The sequence below is a fragment of the Notamacropus eugenii genome, chromosome 3, assembly GCF_028372415.1.
Source record: "Notamacropus eugenii isolate mMacEug1 chromosome 3, mMacEug1.pri_v2, whole genome shotgun sequence".
Taxonomy (NCBI): Eukaryota; Metazoa; Chordata; class Mammalia; order Diprotodontia; family Macropodidae; genus Notamacropus; species Notamacropus eugenii.
Window position 1 is genome coordinate 391,262,515 of NC_092874.1, and position 25,639 is coordinate 391,288,153.

The following is a 25,639-nucleotide window of genomic DNA, read 5'->3' on the forward strand; positions in this document are numbered from 1 at the left end:
TCTCTCTCTCTCTCTCTCTCTCTCTCTCTCTCTCTCTCTCTCTCTCTTTCTCTCTAAAATTAGAACCTTGGACACCCTGATGGTCATTAAGTTTATGAAAGTTTTCTGTTGTCTGAGACACACACACAGATAACTCTCATAAACCCCTGACTACTCTTGCCCTATCTGCCTGTGTTACAGTATAAGCTACTTTTTTTTTTGTTTTTATTTTTTTTATTTAACTTTTAACATTTATTTTCACACAATTTTGGGTTACAAATTTTCTCCCCTTTTATCCCCTCCCCCCTCCAAACCCAAGCTTTCTAATTGCCCCTGTGACCTATTTGCTCTCTCCTCTATCCTCCCTCCCTGCCCTTGTCTCCGTCTTCTCTTTTGTCCTGTAGGGCCAGATAGCTTTCTTGACCCCTTAACCTGTATTTCTTGTTACCCAGTGGTAAGAACATTACATTTGGTCTTAACACTTTGAGTTCCAACTTCTTTAGCTCCCTCCCTCTCCACCCCTTCCCCTTGGAAGACAGGCAATTCAATATAGGCCATATCTGTTTAGTTTTGCAAATGATTTCCATACTAGTTGTGTTGTACAGGACTATCTATATTTCCCTCCATCCTATCCTGTCTCCCATTACTTCTATTTTCTTATGGTCCTTTCCCTCCCCATGAGTGTCGACCTCATATTGCATTCTCCTCCCCATGCCCTCCCTTCCATCCTCCCCCCAACCCCGCTTGTGCCCCTGTCCCCCACTCTCCTGTATTATGAGATAGGTTTTCCTATCAAAAAGAGTGTGCATTATATTCTTTCCTTTAGTGGAATGTGATGAGAGTAGACCTCATGTTTTTCTCTTGCCTCCCCTCTTTATCCCACCACTAATAAGTCTTTTGCTTGCCTCTTTTATGAGAGATAATTTGCCCCATATAACTTCTTCCTTTCTCCTCCCAATATTTCTCTCTCACTGCTTGATTTCATTTTTTTTTAAGATATGATCCCATCCTCTTCAATTCACTCTGTGCACTCTGTCTCTATGTATGTGTGCGTGTGTGCATGTGTGTGTGTGTAATCCCACCCAGTACCCAGATACTGAATAGTTTCAAGAGTTACAAATATTGTCTTTCCATGTAGGAATGTAAACAGTTCAACTTTAGTAAGTCCCTTATGACTCCTCTTTGCTGTTCGCCTTTTCATGGTTCTCTTCATTCTTGTGTTAGAAAGTCAAATTTTCTTTCCAGCTCTGGTCTTTTCATCAGGAAAATTTGAAAGTCCTCTATTTCATTGAAAGACCATTTTTTCTCCTGAAGTATTTTACTCAGTTTTGCTGGGTAGGTGATTCTTGGCTTCAGTCCTAGTTCCTTTGACTTCTGAAATATCCTATTCCATTCCCTTCTATCCCTCAATGTAGAGGGTGCCAGATCTTGTGCTATCCTGATTGTATTTCCACAATACTTGAATTGTTTCTTTCTAGCTGCTTGCAATATTTTCTCTTTCACCTGGGAATTCTGGAGTTTGGCCACAATGCTCCTAGGAGTTTCTCTTTTTGGATCTCTTTCATGCGGTGTTCTGCGGATTCCTTGAATATTTATTTTGCCTTCTGGTTCTAGAATCTCAGGGCAGTTTTCCTTGATAATTTCATGGAAGATGATGTCTAGGCTCTTCTTTTGATCATGGTTTTCAGGTAGTCCCAGAATTTTTACATTGTCTCTCCTGATTCTATTTTCCAGGTCAGTTGTTTTTCCAATAAGATATTTCACATTATCTTCCATTTTTTGAATCTGCACGGTATGCTCTGAGATATCTGTCTTTCTCATAAAGTCCTTAGCGTCCATCTGTACCATTCCAGTTTTGAAAGATCTATTTTCTTCAGTGAGCTTTTGAATCTCCTTTTCCATTTGGTTTATTCTGCTTTTGAAGGCATTCTTCTCCTCATTGGCCCCTTGCACCTCCCTTGCCAACTGAGTTAGGCTAGTTCTCAAGGTTCCAATTTCTTCAAGATTTTTTTGGTTCTCCTTTAGCAGGGAGCTGATCTGCTTTTCATGCTTCTCCCTCATCCCTCTCATTTCCCTTCCCAGTCTTTCCTCCACCTCTCTAACTTGATTTTCAAAATTCCTCTTGAGCTCTTCCATGGCCCGAGCCCATTGGGTGGGCTGGGACACAGAATCCTCGATTTCTGTGTCTTTGCCTGATGGCAAGCATTGTTCCTCCCCATCAGAAAGGAAGGGAGGAAGTGTCTTTTCTTTGAGGAAGTACCCTTCAATAGTTTTGTTTCTTTTCCCTTTTTTGGGCATTCTCCCCAACCAGTGACCTGACCTCTGAATGTTCTCCTCACACCCACCTCGCCTCCTGGTCCTCCCAGCCAGCGTTTGGGGACTGAGATTCAAATGCTGCTTCCCACCTTAGGGTTTTTGGCAGGGGCAGGGCTGCTATTCAGTGTGAGAATTAAGTTCAGGTGGTCAGGGGCTGGGCCGCCTCTCTGGCTCAGTTCCCTCAGGGGGTTTATGCACAGACCTTCCACAATGGATCCAGGCTCCCGCCCGTTTGGGGAGCCCCTGTCTGTAGCCGCCTCTTAGCTTCTATCTCCTGGGGGGGCCCGAGCCATGGGGGCACCCCACTTCCCTCTCAATCCGCCAAAGAGACTCTCTCACCTACCCGCATCAGTCACCTGTTGGTGGGGGGGCTTGTGCCGCCGCTGGAGATCCCGTCTCTGGAGCCTTCTCAGATCTGTGCCTCTCGGAGCCGCGGCCGCCGCAGGTCCGGGCTGGGCTCCGCATCTGCAGTGCAACGGACCTTTTGTGAGAGGTTTGCAGGTCCCTCTGTGGGTGGGGGGACCCACGTGGCCGCTGGAGATCCCGTCCCCGTAGCCCTCTCGGATCTTTTCCTCACGGTGTCGTGGCTGCGGCAGGGCTGCCCTCTGGTCCCCGTCCCGGCGCCCAGTCCATGGCGGGAAGGACCCCCCGCGAGAGGTTTGGAGGTCTCTCCGGAACAGAAATCTCCCTCGCTCCAATATTCCGTGGTCTCTGGGTGCAGAATTTGCCCTGGGTTGATCCCCTCTAGCCGTTCTGTGGTTTGTGTGTTTGGAGCTATGTGTATGTGCGTCTTTCTACTTCGCCATCTTGGCTCCGCCCCCCGAGATCAGTGATGTTAAAGCAGAGGTTCTTTATCTGAGATCCTGTGTCTAGACACAGGTGGACAAGATAACTCAACTGTTGACCCTATTCTGTACCTCAGTTTACCAATGTATGACATGGGGGAAGTGATCCCAAGGGACCTTTGCTCAGAGTCCTAGAGGGGGAAGGAAAAGGGAGGGTAAGGGGAGAAAAGTTGCCCCACCTCCACCTTTAGACTTTTCTTCTCTCTGCCCTAGTCTCAGTGCTTTAGTGAGCTTCTCAGGCAGAGTAAACAGATAAACCTTGGAGTTCTGGCCACTTAGTCTAGCTTACACATCAACCCTTTGTTGTGATTTAACTTTGTCCTCCACTGTCCAAATATACTTCTCTGAACCCGGGCTGGGTTTCTAGGAGACAGTATAAGCTACTTAAAGGCAAAGACTTTCTCACTTTTGTGTTTGTCATATTGTCATAAGCACCTACTATGTGCCAAGCACTATGATAAGCTCTGTGCATACAACCTGTAGTGTTAGAGAGTCACCAAGGGTCAATATTAGTTAGCTAAATGGCATAGTAGACAGAATATTAGATTTGGAGATTAACTCACTTACCTATGGTCATAGGGCTTAGGATGTGCTTGGGGCATTGAGGGGAGAAAGGAATAAGCATTTATACACTGCCTACTATGTGCCAGGAACTATGTTAAGAACTTTTAGAAATATCATCTCATTTGACCCTTGCAGCAACCCTGAGATGATGATTCCTTCGCTTTCTTCTTTGCTTCCTCCTTCTCTTCTTCTCTTACGATGATGATGATGATGATGATGATGATGATGATGATGATGAAGCCTTTCTTAAAGTTGAGGAAAGTAAGGCAAATAGAGGTTAAATAATTTTCCCAAGATCAAATAGCTAAGTGTCTGAAGCTATATTTGAACTTACATCTTCCTGACTCCAAGTCCAGGGCTCTATCTATTGCACCACCAGCTGCCTCTGGTAAGAGATTAAGGGATTTGTCCATGGGTCACACAGCTATCATACATCATAGATAGGACTCGAATCTAAGCTTTCCTGACTCCAAGGCCTTCATTCTACATCATACTACCTCTCTGGGATGAATTAAGCCTAGAAAACTAGGATGATGCCAGGTTGTAGAAAGTCTTGAAAGCAAGGCTAAAAGTTTGACCTGTATTCAGTATCAATCAGTAAGCAACGCCAGGCAGTGTCCTAAACACTGAGGATGCCCAGACAAAAATGACAGACAGTCTCTGTCCCCAAAGAGTGCATATTCCACTGAAGGTAAGTAAACGATAAGAGGCCATGGAGATGAATATGGAAGAGCAGGAAAAGATCCATTCTTGGAATCAGGAAGACCTGAGTTCAAGTAATGCCTCTGACGCATGCTGACAACGAAGCCATGAACAGATGCTTTAACTTCCCAGTGCTGCTCGCAGCTAAGACAATTAAGTTACAGAATATTCAATTGCTTTGGTAGATGGATTTTCCTGAGCAGGAGCTCCTGCTGGCAATAAAATCAGAGGTCTAGGACAATGAATGATGAATGAGCAAAATATGAATGAATGAGCGAGCCACTGAATATTTTTGAGCAGAGAAATGGTATAACATATTCTCTGTGAAAGAAAGGTTGTTCTGGAAGCTAATATGAAGTATGAATAAGCAGATAAAATCCCCTGAATTCCTCCTGCAGGAACAGACAAAGGAGGGAAGAGACTTAGATGACCAGCTTTAGCATTAACTGAGGCGGCCACCAATTTTTAGTTTGAGCCAGAGCTGAGCATATAGGCTTGAGGATAGAGCTCTAGGGTCTGGAAACTCTGTCTGGGGATTTTGGCTAGATAACATAGATTATTAAGCTTTGGAGCCACCCAGTCTGTGCTGGGTAGATTCATTTCATATGCACTTCTGATTACTTTTATCATTGTGTATTACATATGAATTTATTCCTGGAAAATTTAAAAACAGATTATTAAGGGGATGATTAATGGGCACTTAGGGAAGTCATGATCACTAAAAGCCAGCATGACTTCATCAAAAATAAGTCATGTCAAACTAACCTCAGTTTTCTCTTCAGATAGAGTAACTAGACTAGTAGGTCAGGTGAACGCCATAGATATAACATACTTAGAGCTCAGCAAGGCATTTGGCAAAATCTCAACTGCTTTTCTTACAGATTAGTCAGAGAAGTGTGGGGCAGTTAGATCCCCAATAGATAGAGTAGCAGCCCTGAAGTCAGGAAAAAGGGACCGAGTCTTATGACACTTACTGGTTGTGTCATCTTGGGCAAATCACTTAATTTCTTTGTACCTCTGTTTCCCCATCTGTAAAAGGGAGATGATAATAATAGTAATTACCTTGTGTGAAGATCATATGAGATAATAATTATAAAGTGCTTAGCATAGTGCTCAGAACATAGTAAGCATTATATAAATATTAGCTTTTAGCTACTAGATAATAATGAATTAGATCTATTTGAGATTGGTTTAATGAAGAACAATTAATCATACAGTGTCAGATTGGGGGGACATCTCCAGTGGAGTAACTCAGGGACCTGTCGATGGTCCTCTGTTAATTAATATTTTTATCAGTGATTTGGTTAATGGAGGCAGTGTTCTTGCAAAATCGTACGGGAGTCAAGGATGGGGGAATAACTAGCACATTAAATGAGAGCATTTGGATACAAAAAGTTCTAGACAGGAAAGGATAATGAAAATCAAGTAAGAATAAATTGGGAAAAGATGAATGCAAGGTTTTACCCCTGAGGTCCAAAAATCAATTTTACCTAAAGGGTATAGGGGAGGTATGATTAGATAAGAATTCCTATGAGAGAAAAAGAGACCAGTAAATTTTAGTGTACTGAAACTTCAGCGTCAGTATGAGTAAACATGTGACATGGTAGCCCAAAGAGCTAGATTTTTCTGCAAATGACATAATGTCTAGATGAAGAATTTTTATCCTTTTTTTGGTTTGTGGACCCTTTTGGCATTCTATGAACCTTCATCTCAGAATAATATTAATTTTCATAAAATAAAATATATAGACTTACATATATATATGTGTGTGTGTGTGTGTGTGTGTGTGTGTGTGTGTGTATATATATATATATATATAGATAGATAGATATAGATATATAGATATATAGATATATGTAATGTGTGTGTATCCCCATCCAAGTTCATGGTCCCCCTGACACCCCTCCATGGAACTTGGCAGTCCATGGATCCCAAGTTAAGAACCTTTGGTCTAGATCAAGGGAAGCACTATGAAAGACTGTCCTGTTTGGATTACACCTAGATACTACTCTGTTCTGGACATCACATTTTAGGAATGATATAGACAAGCTGGAATGTGTCCATAAGGAAATGACTAGAATGATCAAAGGATAACAGATAATTTTATATGAGGATTGATTGGAGGAACTGGAGATGTTCAGTTATAGAAGAAAAGACTTAGAAGAGGAGATGGGATAATTACGTTCAACTACTTGAAGGACTGGTCTGCAGAAGGGGGATTAGATTTGATTTGCTTGTCTCTGGAGGGCAGAACAATGAGCATTGGCTGGAGGTTGGAATTAGTCTTGATATTAGGAAAAATCTTCTTAACAGACTTGTCCAAAAATATCATTGATTGGGAGGCAGAGCCAAGATGGCGGACTAGAAGGATACACACACTGCTAGCTCTTTCCCCACAGCCCATAAATACCTGTAAAGAAAGACTCTCCACAAATTCTAGAGAAGCAGAAGTCATGAAACAACAGAGTGGAGGAGATTTCCAGCCCAGGGTGACCTGAAAGGCCGACGGGAAACGTCTGGCGCACTGGACACGGAGCAGAGCCCAGCCCAGCGTTGGTTGCACAGAGGGCTTGGGGAGGACCCCAATAGGCCTGGGCACGGAATCCCCAGTCGTGGAATCCCCAGTCCCAGTAGCAGCAGTTCACAGATCCCTCAACCCACAGGAGTCAAAGGTCAGTGAGAGGGTTTTGAAGGGCCTTCCCATAGCTCCAGCCAGAGGCTGCATCTGGCGGGTGGCAGCAGCTTCTACAGTAGCCCCTATAGCAGCCTGCATCCATTGTTGGATCATAAAAGCCCTGGGGGCACTGAGCAGCTGATTCTTACCTCAGCCCTGTGTAGTGGCCCTGCCCCCACCTGATACTCCTGAGGGATTTGAGCAGCTGATCTTTATCTCACACTGAATGGCGGCCCTGCCCCTGCAGTTTATCTGAATCTCAGGCTCCAGTGCTGGCTTGGCAGAACTGGAGGCGAGGTGGTTGTGAAGAGGAAACTCTATTACTCAGATTCTGGGCACAAAAATTTCTGCTTGCTCCTAGAACAGTGGACACGCTTGATTGTACCACCAAAAATATCATTGATTCCCCTTCATTAAAGGCCTTCAGAGATTGGATGTCTATTTATTGGGAATTCTGTGGAGGACATTCTTGGTTATGTATGAGATTGGATTAAGTGACCTCTCAGATCCCTTCCAACTCTTAGCTGGAATCTGAGATTCCTTTCCCCCTCATGAATAAACTCTTTAAAAGGACTCCTGTGCCACATGTGTTGGCAGAGAGGGAGAAGGAAAAAGAAGAAGAGTTCTAGAGTCAGATAAGGTGGTGGTTGGAAGGTGAAAGGAAAACAAGTGATAAGAAATCAAGATATGAGCAAGTTACTTAGACACTCACTGAGACCATTGGTTGAAAGCCTGAATGAGGGACCTGCATGTTTACAGATCAAATGAAAATCAGGGTTTCCTAGCCTGCAGTGGTCCAGATCTTGTTTTTGACTGTTTTCCTCAGGTATTGAGGGTTGGCAGTCCTAGAAAGATGGCATATGCCTTTTTCTTTCCCTATTCACTGAGACTTTTTTGGCTAAGTCTATTACTAAACTATTTAAATCATCCACCAAAAAAAATGAGAATGACTGATGTTAAATTCTCTCTGGGGACTCTTGTTCTCCCCAAAACAGTTTGCCAGCATAGAGTCTCAAAGCTAGTAAGATCTCAAAGTCACCTAATTCAACCTCCATCAAATGATTGACAGCATCCCACACAAGCAGTCACCCAACCTGTTATTCTAAATCCATATGAATCTCCAATTAATGGACTATTTGGAGAATATGTTTGAGTAGGAAAATATTCTTTTTCTCCTTGCCTACTTCAGACATCTGGTTCATTTCCAACCATTCAAGCCAGAAAGGAAAATAAATGGGATGCATGTCATTTTGTAGCATGTAAGCTCCAAACTCTCACCTTTCTTTACCCACCTTTTGCAAGTGACTCTGAACCTCCTTGGAGCTCAGTCATCATTGAGGGAGAGAGTGTGGGTGCATACCACTAATATTTAACATCAGGAAAGAGCATTAAGGGATGGAGAGAATCTTGTCCATGTGTATGCAGTTCAATTCCTTAGCTAGACTATAAGATCCTAGAGGGAAAGAACCTTAGGAATCTTGTCCTGTGTATCCCCCACAGCACCTAGCACAAGCTAATAGAAGAGAACAGGTGCTTGGGGATAATCTGTTTTGTACCCTTACTCCTAAATTCATAGCACACAGTACAGGGTCTTGCACTTATCAGGTGCTCAGGCAATATCTGTGATGAAGAATGATGAACTGTCCCTCATGTACAGAGATGATACTGACTGACTTGCTCAGAGAGGACCTGACCTTGAATGCTGTGTCTCTGATAGCAGGGACAAGTAAGCACCGAATCTTCTGTACTTTATTGCTGGGTTCCAATAATACCCATTTGCAAAGCAACTGACCAGGGTTAAAGATGCAGTGTAGGCATTAAATTAGAGACAGCCATAGAGTGTATGTCTTTCTAAGTGGATATGTCTGATCATGTGTCCTCCCTTCCAAAGCTATGTTGAAATGATTAAGATTTCCGATTAGCTTACATGATGCTACTTTTCTCCCTTTCATCAATACGGACAATGACAATTGATCATACGCTGGGTGCTTTTGCAAAGAACATATAGTTAAGTTCATCTGTAAATAGGGTCTTTTTTCTTAATTCTCTTTATCCATATGACTATAAGAATACATAACTTATAGAATCACTGTGGCCTAAGAAGAGGAATAACATTATTCCTTGGTATAGCACAGTCCTAGATGCTTTGTCATAAGGTAATTTGCGTAAATTTATCCCTGGCTAGCATATGGCAATACCTCACAACTTTGTTAATGGAAACCTGGTGATCCATAACACTTGTGTGGTAGACATCTGCTCGGGGGTAATACAGTATTAATGTTAATATCAATGATCGATCAGCAGATTTGCAAGAAAGGCATAAAGTATTTAATTATAATTGCATTGGGAATAGCTATGTAATGGTAGCGACATTTGAATAGGTCACATCCAGCCGTTACCCCTGTTATGTTGTTCTATATTAAATGCCATTCACTTTAAGTGCTAGAAACCTTTCTAAAGTGGTAAGAATATAATACACTGGGCAAATTGAAAAATGTCCCTTCACTTTTAGAAACATGATTGATATCCTTTGCAAAACAAATGTTAGCACATATCTGTACACAAATTCCCACAACTGTATGTTCTGACAACCTCAAATACACCTTCCTTACTAGGCAACTTGAATGACTGGCTGGTTTACAAATTTGTTAGCTTTAGTGAGTTGATATTCCTATTGGAAATTCATTATTTTCCTGACTTCTCTCCTTTCAAAGTGGCTGGAACCTTCTGTATCCAAATATTTATATAGCTGGGTTTACATATCCCAAGAGTTCTACCCTAAACCAGTTTTCACTGGTAAGAGAAAGAAGCCAATTAACCATGAGCACAAAGGATATAAAGTAAATTGTATTTGCTCCACTGGCAACAGAAAAATATATTTCCAAACACTCCATATATGCTTGTTTCCAGTACAGACTACACTGCATTGTCACCATCCTGCTTATATATAGCACAATTAAAAATAATGTTTTTGGCAAGACAGCAACTCAGATATAAATATAGCTATACGTACGTTGGAGTGCAGACATTAAAAAAAAAACTCACAAGACACACATACACATACACCCCTCATCCAACAACATGAAAATGTCATATGGTCATTGAAAAGTATTCTTGGGAACTTGGAAGGCAGGTGGTGGGGTGCTTTTTTTTTTTTTTGGTGGCATTCTTGCTACTGCTGTGCTCTTCTAAATATATATCCGTAGTTCCTACTGCTTTTCTATGAAAGAAATCTCCAGTGAGGTGTGGCGAAGCTATTCTTGCTAAGGTGAAGGGTTTTCTGAAAATTCATTTTCTAAGAAAGAAGTCAACAAGATGTTGGGGTTTGGGGGAGTTGAAAAGGTAGTAGCAACATCGGTAACAATTTTGAACATAAAAAAGACAAGAGTACGCATTTTCACAATGTTTATAAATGCCACTAGTGATCTTTACTCATCTGAAAATATGTAAAAGTGTGTCAAATGTCTATATACAGTATGAATAACTTAATGAAACATTAGACTTCTCATCTCAAAATTCAAGTCATCTCTATCTTTTACTTGGTTTTAGTTTCTCCTTATCAAGTTGCATATGATTGTTTACCTTGAGTTCCTTTTCCTAAAGCCTGAATTCGCTTTGAAAGTATGTCTCAAGAAGTTTAGACTCTGTATGTATTTCTGTTTGAGACACTAGCTTACGGTTGCCACCTTGCAAATCAAGTCTAGTGTAATCCACGATAACGTTCAAATTAAGTTATGGATAGCAAACAATTCTGTAAATTTGGATTACAAAAGTGTTTGATAAAAATACTGAATGATCAAATAGTTTCATGTGTATGATTATATTTTTCTAAATGCTCATCTCCCACAGTAATGAAATAATTTACATTTCAAATGGTGCATACCATCCTAATACTGATATCTATAATTGTGCCAGTCTCTGACTATCCACTTCATCAAAATGGGAAGGACATTTTTTCACTCCCACTTTGGTGACTGATAGCAAGTGGGATCAATGTAACCACTTAGAGTTATGGGGTAGAAATAACACCATTCCAGTGCTTCTTCAATGTCTAAAATTCCTAGCAAACTTTTAATTTCTTCCACCTTGTATAGAACAAGTTTGAGAAATTTCCTAAGCCATCACAATAATGCGAGAAGACATTCTCTTTGCAGATAGGTTAGGGCAGATCTCTTTAGGTCTTATCACATCATCCCCGAGTACTGACCAAAGTAAATAATATTAGGATATAACTTTCATGGGGTAAGCTCAAATCACACATTACAGTTTAGAGTTTACATAGCTCTCTCATCCAATTATGTAAACAGCTTTCAAGAGATTTTGTTATGGAATGGAGTTATGAGCCATAATACTAAGAATTAGACTAAAGGAATCAAATATTGTCCTAATTGTTTTCTTTTAAAGGCAAACAGTGTCAGTAGGCCAACCTGTCTGGCACAGCCATGCCTTTGTAACCCTGGGACCTAACACAGTGCCTGGCACATTTTTGTTGAATTGAACTGAACTGAATTGATATATGGTATAGGTTCCTCCACAAGTGAGCATCCTTTAAGGAACAATACCAGTTTCACATTTGCATCGTTCATGAGATCAAAAGTCTTCCCCCGCCCCACAACAAATGGATTAAACATTAAGCACAAATGGATGAAATCAAGCTCTTGCTTTTGATGGAACACCTCAGCTTTTGTACGAAAGGCTGACTTGATTGTGCCCTTCCAGCAGGTGACATGGGAAAGAGGCACAGCAATCTTACTGACTGACAGCTGGGGGTTATAGAGTAGTCCCAGAATATACTCCATTGCATGAGTGTCTCACATTGTCCAAAATTGGAGGTTAATTTGTTGAGGCTCCAGTAGATGATATTTATTATCTTGCGTACTGAAGGGCGATCTCAGGGCAGGCAAAGGATCGGGTGATGAGAGGATGTAATCGATGCTAAATTTAATTTCTGAGTCAGATTTTCCAAGAGAGGCATTGCTTAGGTTCTGTTGACCAGAGAGGCCATTTGGAAAGAACGGCGAAGGGTCTAGGTGAGGGGCTCTGAATTCGTGTTTGTTAGGTGTACCTTCATTCAGGTGGATGCCCTGTGAACAGGAATCCGTAGTGGGTAGCTCAGGGGTAGAAGGCCCCACAATCCCACCTGACTTCTGTTCTTTAGGTTCCTTTTTCATATTTCTCCTTCTACGTCTCCTCCTATAATTCCCATTTTCAAAAAGATCCAGCATGGACTCACATCCTGAAGCGAAAGTCCAATAGTTTCCCTTCCCCTTCTCCTTCCCTTCCATCCTGGGGACCTGGATTTGCGAGAAAGGCAGTTAGTTCAGTGTGGGTATGGTTCGCAGATGCTGGCACTTTGCATCTGTGTTCATTTAAAGTCACGATTGGTATAAACATACAAGTCATTGAAATCATGCCTCCCCCTCCCTCCCCCCCAAATTGTGCAATTCCTAGGTAAAGCAACGACAACAACAACAAAACCCAACTCTGGTTAACTTGGTATACATTAATGGAAATCAGACAAGAAGACCATTAACTTTTCAACAGCTGGGAGGGAGAGAGCTCTTAATTATCTAGAGCACAATCATAGGATTTCTCAAGAGTACCCCCCCTCCCCTTGGGTTTCAGCGAGAATATTTAAGACAGATGTTTCCTAGATAGAAAGTCATCTCAGGCTGCTGCTGCTGCCGAATAACGGGACTATGAGAAGAGACTGCGATTAATCTTCTTACCTTTACAAAACAACTGTTAAGGGATAGGTTATGCCTAATGGAGTTTTGCCAGGCTCTTTGGTTTGATCTGTAGTAAGGGAATTTCTTCATTATAAAGTCATAAATGCCAGACAGCGTCACTTTATTGGCAGGGCTTTGCTGGATGGCCATTGCAATCAAGGCAATGTAGCTGGAAAAGAAACTCAGGGTTAAGCCATTGCCTGGGATAAAGCGCTGAGCAGCCGGAGGGGCGTCTCTCTGCTCTCCAGGCGCGCTGCGTTATTATCGTTTTAGTGGAGGACCAGTCCTACAAAAAAGTCTCCTCCACTCTTCCCTCCTAGACCCCCTCACTGGGAGACCGACGGTGCTTCCAGGAAAGCTGGGGGTGAGTCTTCCAATGAGTGACACTGCCACTAGTCAGACTTCCCTAGTGTCCACCAAGTGCCAACGTTTGCCTACCCTGGCGCATCCAGCCTACTCTCCGCCCCCATCCCTTGGCGACCCCTACTGCCTACTGCCGATGCCTGGGGAGCACCAGCTCTTTCCTCCAGTCCCGGCCAGCCGAGCTCTCCCCGCCCCAGGATCCCACCAGCATCTTCCTCGACCCAAGCCGGGGCTGGACTTGGGGGGAGTCCCTGTCCTGGCTGCCTCCCGCACCCTCCATCCTTAGTACCACCTTGCCCCAGAGCGGAAGACTTCGATGAAACTTCTCGGCTACCTGTAAGCTGGGCGGCTGAGTTTCTTCTCCTCGTCGGAGCTGCAGGCGGGGTAATCATCACCGTCGTAGTTGAAGCAGTTGTAAGGATACTGCGTGTTATCGAACATCTTTCTCTCAGCCAGGCGCCGCTCAGCTCAGGCAGGGTGCAAGAGCTGGTGTGGGGTTCTCCCTTAGCGCCTCGTCCCTCTCCTCCCCCTCCCTCCTCCTCCTCCTCCTTCTCCTCCGCCCTCACTCTCTCCCTCTCCCACTCACATACTCTCCCAGACCAGGGGTGGAGGTTGTTTTTGTAATTCTTGAATCCCAGAGTCTTTCTCTAGCTCCCTACCCCCCTTCCCCAACACACACACACACACACACACACACACACACACACACACACACACACACACACACTTTGTGTGACTGTATGTGTCTGTGTGTGCATCCAATCTGGTTATAGGGGGGGCAGCTAATAACTGATTAAATTGGTTACTTCTCTCATGAACCTTTGAACCCCCTGGCTTGTACAGCCAGTAGCCAGCCATATTCAGGAGCCCTGGGTGGTCCGATGTGGAGGTGGAGAGGGGCCAGGCTTTCTTCTTTTTTTTCTTTTTCTGATCATCTCCATACACAACTATGACAAAACAAAATAGCTCTGAGGTTAATAAATCATGCTTTAAGCTTGACTTTTGCAAATTCAAGTTTTAGGATCTATTCCCTCCAAACACACATGCCTTGTCCTCTCATCCTCACCCCCTTTCCATCCTCTCCCTTCCCCCTGCTTGGCTAAGGAAACACTCACACACACCACTTACAGTCGGCAGACATTCCATCCAATAATGCCCATCTCCTGAGATATAATCTGTAATACAGCATAATAGACATAAATTGTGTTTCCGTGACTAAAGGAAAAGCTATATGTTCAAAGAAGACAGAACAGAGAATCCGGGAGCCTACTGTCAAGTAGGAAAGCTAAGGGAAAATAGCTCCCGGCTGGAGAACTGCTTGTGTGGGCTTTGATCTGGGGGATGAATTAGAGTAATAGCCCTGTGTGTTGGCATCCAATACTGTAACCATTTAATAGTTTTTCTATGCTTCGGAGTGTTTTCCAACAAGTGATGTAAACCAAAGTCATAACAAAGGTTCCGGGACTTGAAAAAGGTGTATGCCACAAGATAATCAAATTATAGCAGGTCTGCTGTTTCCCAGGGATTTGGGGGGGGAGGGGAGGTGGGGAACTAATATGGAAATAGAAAAAAAATTCCTGTAAAGTTTCTTAGAAGAAATTAAAAATGAGAATAGCATGGATGCTAGTGAAATGAAATTATTTCATGGATCTATCATAATGTTATAGCTGAAAGGAACTTGAAAGATCCCATAATTTAGATAATCCTCCCACTGACCAGTTAAGAAACTGAGGCCAGAAGAGATAGAGTAATTTGAGCAAAGTCAGACATCTGCGCAAAATTTAGTTCTACTGTCCCTCAGGTCAGCATCCAGGAGATCATACCATGCTTCCTCTGTCTTTTTTTTTTTTTTTTTACTAATTAACTGGAAATATATTGATGAGGGCAATGGAGAATGAAGCAGCAGATACAGAACCTGTGAGAATGAAGGGGGCAAAAGTAGGGGAAAGGGAGCCCCTTCGCTTGATGCCAGGAAGAAGTAGTAAAAATGAATAAATCTCCCACACTCTTACTTGACCTTTGACTTCAGAATGTCCCTGTTGGTACAGATTGACGAATTGGATGCTGTCATCATAGTACTGAACTACCTTGGGGACCCTCACCTTCATCAGCTCTGCAGCATCTTTTCAGGCAAATCTCTACATCTCTCCAAGCCTTCAGTGTAGTTTGTAAACAAGCAGGTATAGTCCTGAACAATGGGGTGGAGGTAGTATGGCTAGGGAGAGAGAAGAGAAAAGCTCTAAGAAAAAATATGAAAATTTTCTTATGTTGGATAAAGCATGGTAAAAATGCAAAGAACATTAGATTTTGAGTCATAAGACAGGTTCAAATAGAGGTTATGCTACTATCTCTATCAATTAACCACTCTGGATCTCAGTCTCTTCATATGTAAAATAAAGGAGTTGGATTAGATACCCTCTAAATTAAGTTCTCTTCCAATCTGAAGTATTATCTAAATAGATTTTTTTAGAGAGGGCACAAATAATTTACAAAAGACAGCCACAAACAAATCCCGAAAATAACGCAAACTTTCAGAAAATAAGTCAATTGTTGTCAGTGAGGCTTCAGAATATAAGAACCTCCAACAGCAATCCCATAGAATTTCAACTATGGGAGCAGCACTTTCTTCCACATCCAAACAGGCTCCTGCTCAAACAGTGAGTCCCAGATAACAATGAGTCCATATTTACTTAGAAGAAAATTTCAAGGCCAACATGCAAATTCAATTTTAATCCTATTTTCCAAGTCAAATACCATGGCATCTCTCACTTGTAACACTGACCTCAACTTGGTGGAAGAAAAATAGTTGTGGCATATGCTCTTTGTATCAACACTGCATTCCACTGCAGGGAAACACTTTTAGCTCTTGGATTCCTGATTGTGGTAGCCAAATGTGCAAGAGTTAAAATTACAGCTGTGGTGCCTGACTGACCATCTACTGTGGGTTCTCTCATGGGCACGCTGTCTCCAAATTCATCTTTCTTGAGTATAACTTTCATCACATAGCTGACCACGGCACTTCCATGTTCAAGAATCTTCAATGGCTCCCTGTTGCATCTGGAATGGGATATTGTACACATTCCTTAGATGATCAAATAAAATAAATGCCTCCAAATTTTTAATTAAAAAATAACCTCGCTGGTGGCCCTTCTTTAGATGCTTCCTTGTGTGTTTTTATTGTCATAAATGAGATTATTTTGCACTTTTTGCAAGCCTTACACAGATAATTTGGGGGGGGGGCAACTACATAATAAACCACTTAGATATGTCTGAAATTAATATGATAGGTAGACACTTTGATTTAGCATGTATGTGTTATAGATCTGTACTTGATTCTTCAGAGATGAGCAAGAAGGGCTTTTAGAAATGAAGGATTTGGCTAACATGACAAAACAGGAAAATTATACATGTTGGAGAAGATGTGGGAGAGTTGGAACACTAATTCCTTGTTGGTAGAGCTGTGAGTTGATTTAACCATTTTGGAGGTCAATTTGGAATTAAACCCAAAGGGCTATAAAAATGAGTATACTCTTTGACCCAGTAATACTGCTTCTAGGACTGTATCCCAAAGAGATCATAAAAATGGGAAAAGGACCCATACGTACCAAAATATTTATAGCAGCTCTTTTTGTGGTAGCCAAAAACTGGAAATTGAGAGGATGTCCATCAATTGGGGAATGGCTAAACAAGTTGTGGTATATGAGTGTAATGAAATACTATTGTGCCATAAGAGATAATGAACAGGAAGACCTCAGAAAAACCTGAAAAGTCTTATACTGAGTGAAGTGAGCAGAACCAGGAGAACATTGTACACAGTATATAATGACTGACTTTGATAGACAGCTCTTCTCAGGAATTCAAGGATCTAAGACAATTCCAAAGGATTCATGATGGAAAATGCCATCCACATTCAGAGAGAGAACTATGGAGTTTGAACGCAGAGCAAAGCAGACTATTTTCTTATTTTGTTATGTTTTGTTTTGGTTTGGTTTTTCTCATGGTTTCTCCCATTCATTTTAATTCTTCTATGCAACATGACTAATGTGAAAATGTGTATAATAAGAATGTATGTGTAGAACCCATAAAAGATTGAATGCCATCTTGGGGAAGAAGAGGGGAGCGAGGGGGAGAAAATGTAAAACTTCTGGAAGTGATTGTTGAAAACTGAAAACAAATTAATTATAAAAGAAAAGAAATGAAGGATTTCAAGGTTTTTGGGGGTATCACTTGGGACTATAATTCCTATGTGTTATAAAGATAGCACCGATGAGAGTCATTAGAAAAGAAAAACTTGAGGCATTGTTACTTTGAGTTTTCAATCAAATTTTTGAAGAAAACAGCATCATAGACTTGGTTATTAGCAAAAACAGATTAAAAATTAAAGTTCAGTAAACTTGGCCTTTTTTATTGTACAGTGATTTTCGTCATGTCTGACTCTTTGCAACCACATTTGGGGCTTCCATGGGAAAGATACTGGAATGGTTTGCCATTGTATTTCTCAGCTCATTTTACAGATAAGAAAACTGAAGAAAACAGGTTAATGTGACTTGCCCAAAGTCACACAGCTAGCAAGTGTTGGAGGTCAGAGTTGAATTCAGGAAGATGAATTTTCCTGACTGCAAGATCAATGCTCTATCCACTGAGTCACCTACCTGCCCTAAACTCTCTTACAAAAGAAATTAGCAATAATCCCGTAATAGTATACAGAATGGATCCTTCGGCCCTGTTCATTGCCTTTCATTTTCCCAGGAATATTTGCCTACAGAAGTCTTATGAACCTTTAACTAAAGTAGGCTTAAAGGACATTAGAGTGATAGTATAATGTTGGTTTGTTTTGATTTTTTAACCCCACGACTGGAGCATCAATACCTTTGATTAGGCTAACTTGTTCTAGTTTTAACGTTGATTATTGGAGTTAACACCAATGTGATATTATTAAAATGTGGTATATTAACTCTTAGAACTAATTTGGTTTTAGTCTAGGTTCAACTTAATTCACTTAAATATCAGTCTTCCAAACTGATCTCTCCTGATCTACTAGTTTCTTCTCTTGCTACTTACAAACATGCCCAAATTTCCTGTATCTTTAAAAAAACCACCCAAAACCTGAATTGGAACTTACTATCTACTCAAAGTATCATCCTCTATCTCTTCTCCCTATCACAGGTAAATTTTTGGGAAAAACTATCTGGTCTTTGCCTCCACTTCTGTACTTCTCACAATATTCCTTAACCCTTTACATTCTGATCCCTCTCACAACCACATGACAGAAGTCACTTTCTCTATAGTCACCAATGATCTTTTTTTTCCTTTGCTCAATCCAATAGCTTTTGCTGAATTTTCATCATTAATCTCTAGGTAGCTTTTTCTGCTTTTTGACTCCTCTTTTTCATACTGTCTCCTTTCTAAATGTTCATGCCACTTTTCTACTGTAGTTCTCCTCTCTGTTGTCTGAGCAGTCCTTCTCAGGTCCTTTTGTGGACCTGGCCCTACTCTCTATTTATGGGTGTACACTTAGGCTCGGTCTTGTCCCCTCTCACTTTTCTCCCAATACTCTCTTGGTGACCAGTAACTCCCAAATGGCTATATCCAGCCCTTAAGATCTAGGCCAACAACTCCAGCCGCCTGTTAGAAATTTCTATGGAAAAAATGACCCATGGCCATCTCATACTCAACTCAACATGTCTCCAACAGATCTGATTGTGTCTGTCCCAGAATCCTGCCCTCCTCCTAACTTTTCTGTTTCTACTGAGGACAACATCATTCTTTCAGCCACACACCTTCATAACTTGTGAGTCATCCTGAACTACTCACTCTCACTTAACCCCCTCCGATATCCATATCACTGACAATTATTGCCCATTCTATCTCCAAAATATTTCTTGCTTCTTTCCCCTTCTTAATGATGGGCTACAGGCTCTGAGAACCTCCTTGAATTCTTCTTGAATCTTCCCACTTGATCTGGCATTTCCTTGAGGTCTTCCATTATAGTTATGCCCAAATATCTGTTATCCTTAACCTAGCCTAGTGCTCCATTGTTAGTTACCTCAGGATTGCCTCTGGCTACTTCCCATCCTTGATCCAATCAAAATCCCATTCTCTTGGTTCCTGGTTTCTAACCTCTAGGCACCTGACCTACTGGCCACTCCCATCAAGATCCTCCCTGCACCCCTTCTCTAGTCACCCCAGGATACTTGTCCAGTCCCAGATCCTTCCCATAGTCCTTTTGTATATAAGATCCATCTAGCTCTCCATGAAGGTGCTCAGATTCAATCTGTTCTGCTTGTATAAGCGTTATAAATGCTCAGATTACTTAAAGAGTCCAGGCAATGTTCATATTCTTTAAGAGTCTACTCAATAGGGTGGATCTTTAATAAACTTTGCTTTTCTTTGGCTGAAAGAAGGCTTGGGTTGAATTCATTTGGGGAAGGAGATGCGTGTCACTATTTTGGGGTCCCAGCACCCTTAAGTCTCAACATTTCCACTAACAAAGCCATCACTCTGATCATTCAGACCATCATTACCTCTTGCTTAGACAATTTCAATAGCTTCTATTTTTCCATCCTCTTCTGTTTCAAACCATCTTTTAACCAGCTATCAAGGTGATATTCCTAAAGTACAGGTCTGATCATGTCACAGATGCTCAAGAAACTTCCATGGTTCCCTATTGCTTCCAGATCATAATACAAAATTCAGTGTCTGAAATTTAAAGTCCTTTGCAATTATCCATTTTAGTAGGTTAATTACACTTTACTCCCCTTCATACACTCTATGTTCCAGGCAAACTGGCATATTTGTGGTACTCTTTCTACCACATTCCATATCTTGTTTTTGTGGTTTTTCAGTGGCTTTCTTCCCATGCCTGAAATGATCTCTTTCCTCATTTCTACCTCTTAGAAATTCTAGCTTCCTTCAAATAGTAATTAAAATATCATCCCCTACTATGTGGAGGCATTTCTTGAATGACACATTTTTAGTTCTTTACTTTCACCTACAAAATTACTTATTTTGTACATAATTTTGAATTTGTTTTTTTGTGTGTATGTTGTTCCCCAAGTAAAATGTAAGCTCCTTGAAAGAACTATTTAAAATTTATCTTAGTATTCTTAATGGTCTATGACCATGGTCTGCCCAGAATTATTACTTAACAAATGTTTGTACATGGAAATAGATTTAATTGAAATTACCTGAAATTACAAATGGGAAATAAGCAGTCTAACACAAGAAAGAAAAGAGAGAAATTCAACTTTTTTTTTTCTTTCCTTGCTTTTATTTTAATGCATTTTATGGAATGACTTAAAGACAGCATAGTGTGGTAGATTGAGAGAGCTATCTTCCTGGAAGTTAAGAAGACCAGAGTTTAAGTTTTGTCAGTCTCTGACACATACTGCTCTATGACCTTGGGCAAATCATTTACCTCCTCAGTGCTCCAATCAATCCTCCAGGACTAGAAGTTGCAGAGAAAGTGCTGATTTCCTTTGGGAAAAGAAATTTCTTCACCTAAGAGTTCCCTATGTAGCAAGGTCTGCATGTTGCAAGGGTCATCCCAACATGTAGCATTGGAGATATATTGGTGGGACTTGAAGGAAGGCAGAATAGACATGTCTAGTGTATTTTTTCCTCATGGGAGACAAATTCAAGCCAGGAAGGGGAGCAGGAAGTTGGGGCCAGAAGCTTGACCCCTCTGCTCTCCTCAGAGAGAGGGAGAATTGGGCTAGAATTACATCTATCTGTTCCTTTAAGTATTATTGGTGATGGAGAGTTTCCACTTCACCCATGTCTTCCCAGAATCTTTTCCTTCAGCAACCTAAAGTGGGATTAACCTTGTCCATTTTCTCGCTAAAAGCTGGAAGCCAGAAGTGCTCAAACCAACTGCAGACACCAAAGTAAACTTTTTGAGTTGCAGAACAACTATAAAGACTCAAGATTTCCCACCTTCACTAACTCCACCCCATCCCTGCTATAGCCCAGGGCTTTTATCTCTATTAGTGGAGAGTTTCATACCAATGGCTTTGGGACTGGGGCTACATCAATATCAGTGAAATCTCAAGTCCTTATCCCCCTCCCTGCTTTTTGGTTTAAAAAGCTCTTTCACACTCATCATCTCATTTGATCCTCATGACAACCTTATGATGTTGGCCATAAAAGTAATTTTAATTTCCATAGAGCTTTAAGCTTTGAAAAGTCCTTTCCTTATAGCAACCCTGTAAATTAGCTCATGCAAATTCTATCAGCCCCCTGTTACAGGTGAGGAAAATGAGACTCAGAGATTAAGTGATTTGGCCAAAGGTCCACAGCTTATCAGAAACAGAGCCCTGACTGAACGTTAGCTCTTCTGATTCAAAGTCTCTCTCTCTCCTCCTACCTACTCAAAGTCTCTCTCTCTCTCTCTCCCCCAATGTGTGTCTCTTTCTTTCTCTCTCTCCCCTTCTCTCTCTGTCTCTATCTCTATCTCTCTTTCTACTTTCTTTCTCTCTCTTTGCATTTGATCACTGCAAATGCTGTCCTGTTGTTGATCGTCATAGTGACTAGGCTGGCAAATGTTCTTACGGGTATGCGGTTACTAAGCACTTGATAATAAAATATTCTATTAGTAAAGTGTCCTATGATTAAATACTATTACAAGGAAAGGTCTCATGTAACAAAGGTGTTTCCACATCCCACTGGATAATCCCTAGTAAAGGTGCCTTGTATACCCCAGCTTAGGGTAGCTAGGTAGCACAGTGGATAGAGTGCTAGACTTGAAGTCAGAAAGACTCATATTCCTAAGTTTGAATCCAGCCTTAGTGGATTCACTTCACGCTGTTTGCCTCAGCTTCCTCATCTAGAAAATGAACTGAAGAAGGAACTGGTAAACCACTCTAGTGATTTTGCCAAGAAAACCCTAAATGGGGTCATAAAGAGTTGGATGTGACTGAAATGACTAAACGAAACACCACAGTTTAAATGAATTCTCTACAATGATGAACCCTACACAATAGATGTTTTCTCTGCACTCTATCAATCATTCTTCACTGTCTAAAGCCTCTACTTCTTTAAAGGCGTTCTTGGGAGAAAAGTAGTTTGCTGGGGCAAATGCCTTAAGTCTGAAGCCAGAAGATTTAGGTTAGAATCCTGACTCAGCTATTTATAGCTATTGTATTCTTGGCAAGTCTCTTTGTCTTTCCTGGGTCTCACTTTCCTTTCTCTCCTGTGCAATAAGAATCCTGGAGAAAATGATCACTAATATCCCTTCCAGGTCAACTCTATGATCAATCACCTAGTAGAAGGTTGTCAAATAAGTGCTTTCTCTGGTGCCAATCCAGGAAGATTCATTTTTCATTATGAAAATGTTCCATTTTAGACTGACTGGTGAGAGAGGGAAAAAGAATTAAACTTGATAAAGGCGTCATGGTATAGTAGAGAGAGTACTGAACTTAGAGTGAGGAAAACTTGAGTCTAAAGCCCAACTTAGACACTTGCTAACTGTGTGACCTTGGGGAAACCACTTAATTAATTTGTTCCTCAGTTTCCTCATTTGTAATTTGAGAGTAGACAGGCAACAAGCATTTATTAAGCACTTATTATGTGCCAGAAATTGTGCAAAGCATGAAAGATACAAATATAATAAACAAGAATGGAAAATGGGAAATTTCCCAATGAGAAAAGAGGGACAAAGCAGTAGAGGGATTTTCAGGATGAGAAGGTTGCCGACAGTGGGGGACATTCCAGGGTGAGAAGGCGGCTGAGAAGAGAGAATCGGACCAGACAAACCTCTAAGATCTAATTCCACTCTCAATCTATAATCTCTTTTTTTTTCTGCCATTGATGGATAATTATTCTTTATTTGATATTAACAAATTAAGAATTCAGAAAAGGCATTTCTTCTCATTGAAAACCTTCAAATACAGTTTTCAGTGAGAAGCACCCAAAATACAATAATATTGAGATGTATATAAGTGTGTATATGTATATATGTATGTGTTATATACATATTTATCTATAATATATGTGTATATAAAGATATATATAATATACACATATATTATATACATATTTATCTATAATATATGTGTATATAAAGATATATATATAATATACACATATATGTAATATATAATATAATATAAAACACTTTGCAAATCTTCGAGCACAATATAAATGTAAGCTATTTGCATTATTTTAGGGCAGCTAGGTGTGAAGGGGTAGAGCGCCAGATATGGAGCATTCATGAGTTCGAATCTGGCCTCAGACACGTACTAGATGTATGACCCTGGGTAAGTCACTTAAACCTGTTTGCCTCAGGCTCCTCATATATAAATGAGCTGGAGAAGTAAATGGCAAACCACTCTAGTTTCTTTGCCAAGAAAACCCCAAATGGGATCATAAAGAGTTAGACATGAGTGAAAAATTACTGAACAAAAACATTCTCATTATTTATTGTGATCTCAAGAACGCCTGGGGAGAAATTGACCTTGGTGTCGGCATCAGCTGGAACCAAGGGGGCAGAGTAAGGGGAAAGAGCACGATTGTGTAAATCCAAGAAATAGAGAGAAGAAGAGACTTCAGAACTTATTTCCATAGGTTACAAAGACCAGCAGAGCTGATCTGGGTTTGGAGCATGTGCCAATCCATTGCTACTGTACCACGTGTTGAGTGGTGAATACATTTGTGCTAAGTATTTATGTCATAACATACTCAAGCTATTCCATATCCCCACGGTTGTGACTACAGAAAGAACAGATATTAGTACAGAAGTGGGGAACCTGCAGCCTCGAGGCCACATGTGGCCCTTTAGGTCCTCAAGTGTGGCCCTTTGACTGAATTCAAACTTCAGAATGTTCTGGAAGTTTGGATTCAGTCAAAAGGCCTTACTTGAGTTCCTAGAAGTTTGGAGTCAAAGAGCCATGCTTGAGATCAACAAGTTTGGATTCAGTCAAAGGGCTGTACTGGAGGACCTAGAACACTGCATGTAGCCTAGAGGCTGCAGGTTCCGCACCCCTGAATTAAATCAGTCTCCCCTTCCTGGGTCTTCTCTCTGCCTCTTTTCATTCTTCCATCATTATCTACTACCCTTTGATCCCCCTCCATGATCATTTGCTCTCAAGAAAGAACAGAATATGATTAAGCCCCTGTGTTCCTCCTTACAAGAAATTTTCGATTAAAACCTCTTCCACCTGTCGACCAAAAGACTCCTTTCCTGGTGAAGAAATTGAATCTATTCATCCGTAAGAAAGGAACTTTGAGGGAACAGTCCATCTTCATAGCCCTAGAAATCATTGTTCTAGGCCACTGCCTACTCTGCCTGGAGTTCAGACCAGCTCTGCCTCTAGAACAGGGACAGAAGGAATCCTTTCAGATACTCAAATGGAAGGCCATGTGCAGATGAGTCTATCAATGCATCAATCTCCAGTCAACAACCATTTATTAAGTGTCTTCTAGGGGTCATGTGTTGTGGTAGCAGCTAGGAATACAGAGATAAAAATGAAATCTTTCTTGCCTTCATGGAACTCAAAATCTATCAGAGGAGACAAGGTATTTATATTATAGACATATAAGTATATACAAAATAGATACAAGATAGTTTTAAGAGACAGGCATTGACAGCTAAGAGGGATCAGGAAAGTTCTAAGTATGCTAGAGACAGTTTGAACCAACTTATGACAGCTGACTGTTAAATTTTTGGTGTAAACATATATATTTTAGAAAATGTCAAATACTACAAATCAGGGCTTGTTTTGTGTTTGTTTTTGGTTATTTCTCTACTCTAGACTTAACCTTAGACTTAGTCTTGGAAAGATATCTCATCATTTGCCTTCTCAATGGGTGAGGGAAGAGTGATAGGGAAGAATTCAGAATTCAATTTTTTTTAAATGAGTGTTAAGAATAACTAAATAATAAATGCATTTTTTAAAAAAGAAAATGAGGAAGAAAATGTTAATAATGCAAATTAAAGTAAAAGTGGTTTGTTATACACTCGCATAATTTTTTCTGGAGAGTAGGTTATTAAACATTTACCTTCTACATATACCCTTGTGTCGAAGGTCACATGTGGGCTGAAATTTTAAGGAAATTAGAAATTCTAAGAGGTAGAGGTAAAGAAGGGGCAAATTCCACACATAAAAAGACAGACTCTGCAAAGGCACAGAGATAGAAGATGGAAAATTATATATGATGAAAAGCAAGGTGGCCAATTTGATTGGAGTATGGATGAAGGGGAGTAAAGCGTAATAAGCCTAGTTTTGAAGGGCATAGACACCACTGAATAGACAGCCAGAGAATCTTGTCATGCCATAACAATGTTGGGACCAGGAAAAATGGATAGTACATAAATGGCCACTGGTTTCTGTTGCCAGGTAGGATTAGAAGTCACTCTAAAGTGTGGCCAAAAATGATTACATTCTCTTTTCATCATTTTCTTTTCCTTTAGTGAGGTACCCTCTCATTTGCCATGAGTTACCATTGATTCAGTCTGGGTTGTTGGGTTA

At 40.9% G+C, this 25,639-nt stretch overlaps 1 protein-coding gene across 1 annotated transcript; it reads right to left on the minus strand.

The window, feature by feature from the left end:
* Nucleotides 1-10,474: 10,474 nt before the first annotated feature.
* On the minus strand, nt 10,475-13,709 carry FOXL3 (forkhead box L3). The gene is made up of 3 exons (XM_072597804.1): nt 13,507-13,709; nt 12,810-12,978; nt 10,475-12,374 (listed from the first exon to the last, which is right to left on the minus strand). Exons 1-3 carry the CDS (start codon nt 13,611-13,613, stop codon nt 11,892-11,894), a joined length of 759 nt encoding a protein of 252 aa, XP_072453905.1. The 5' UTR covers nt 13,614-13,709; the 3' UTR covers nt 10,475-11,891.
* Nucleotides 13,710-25,639: the final 11,930 nt, after the last annotated feature.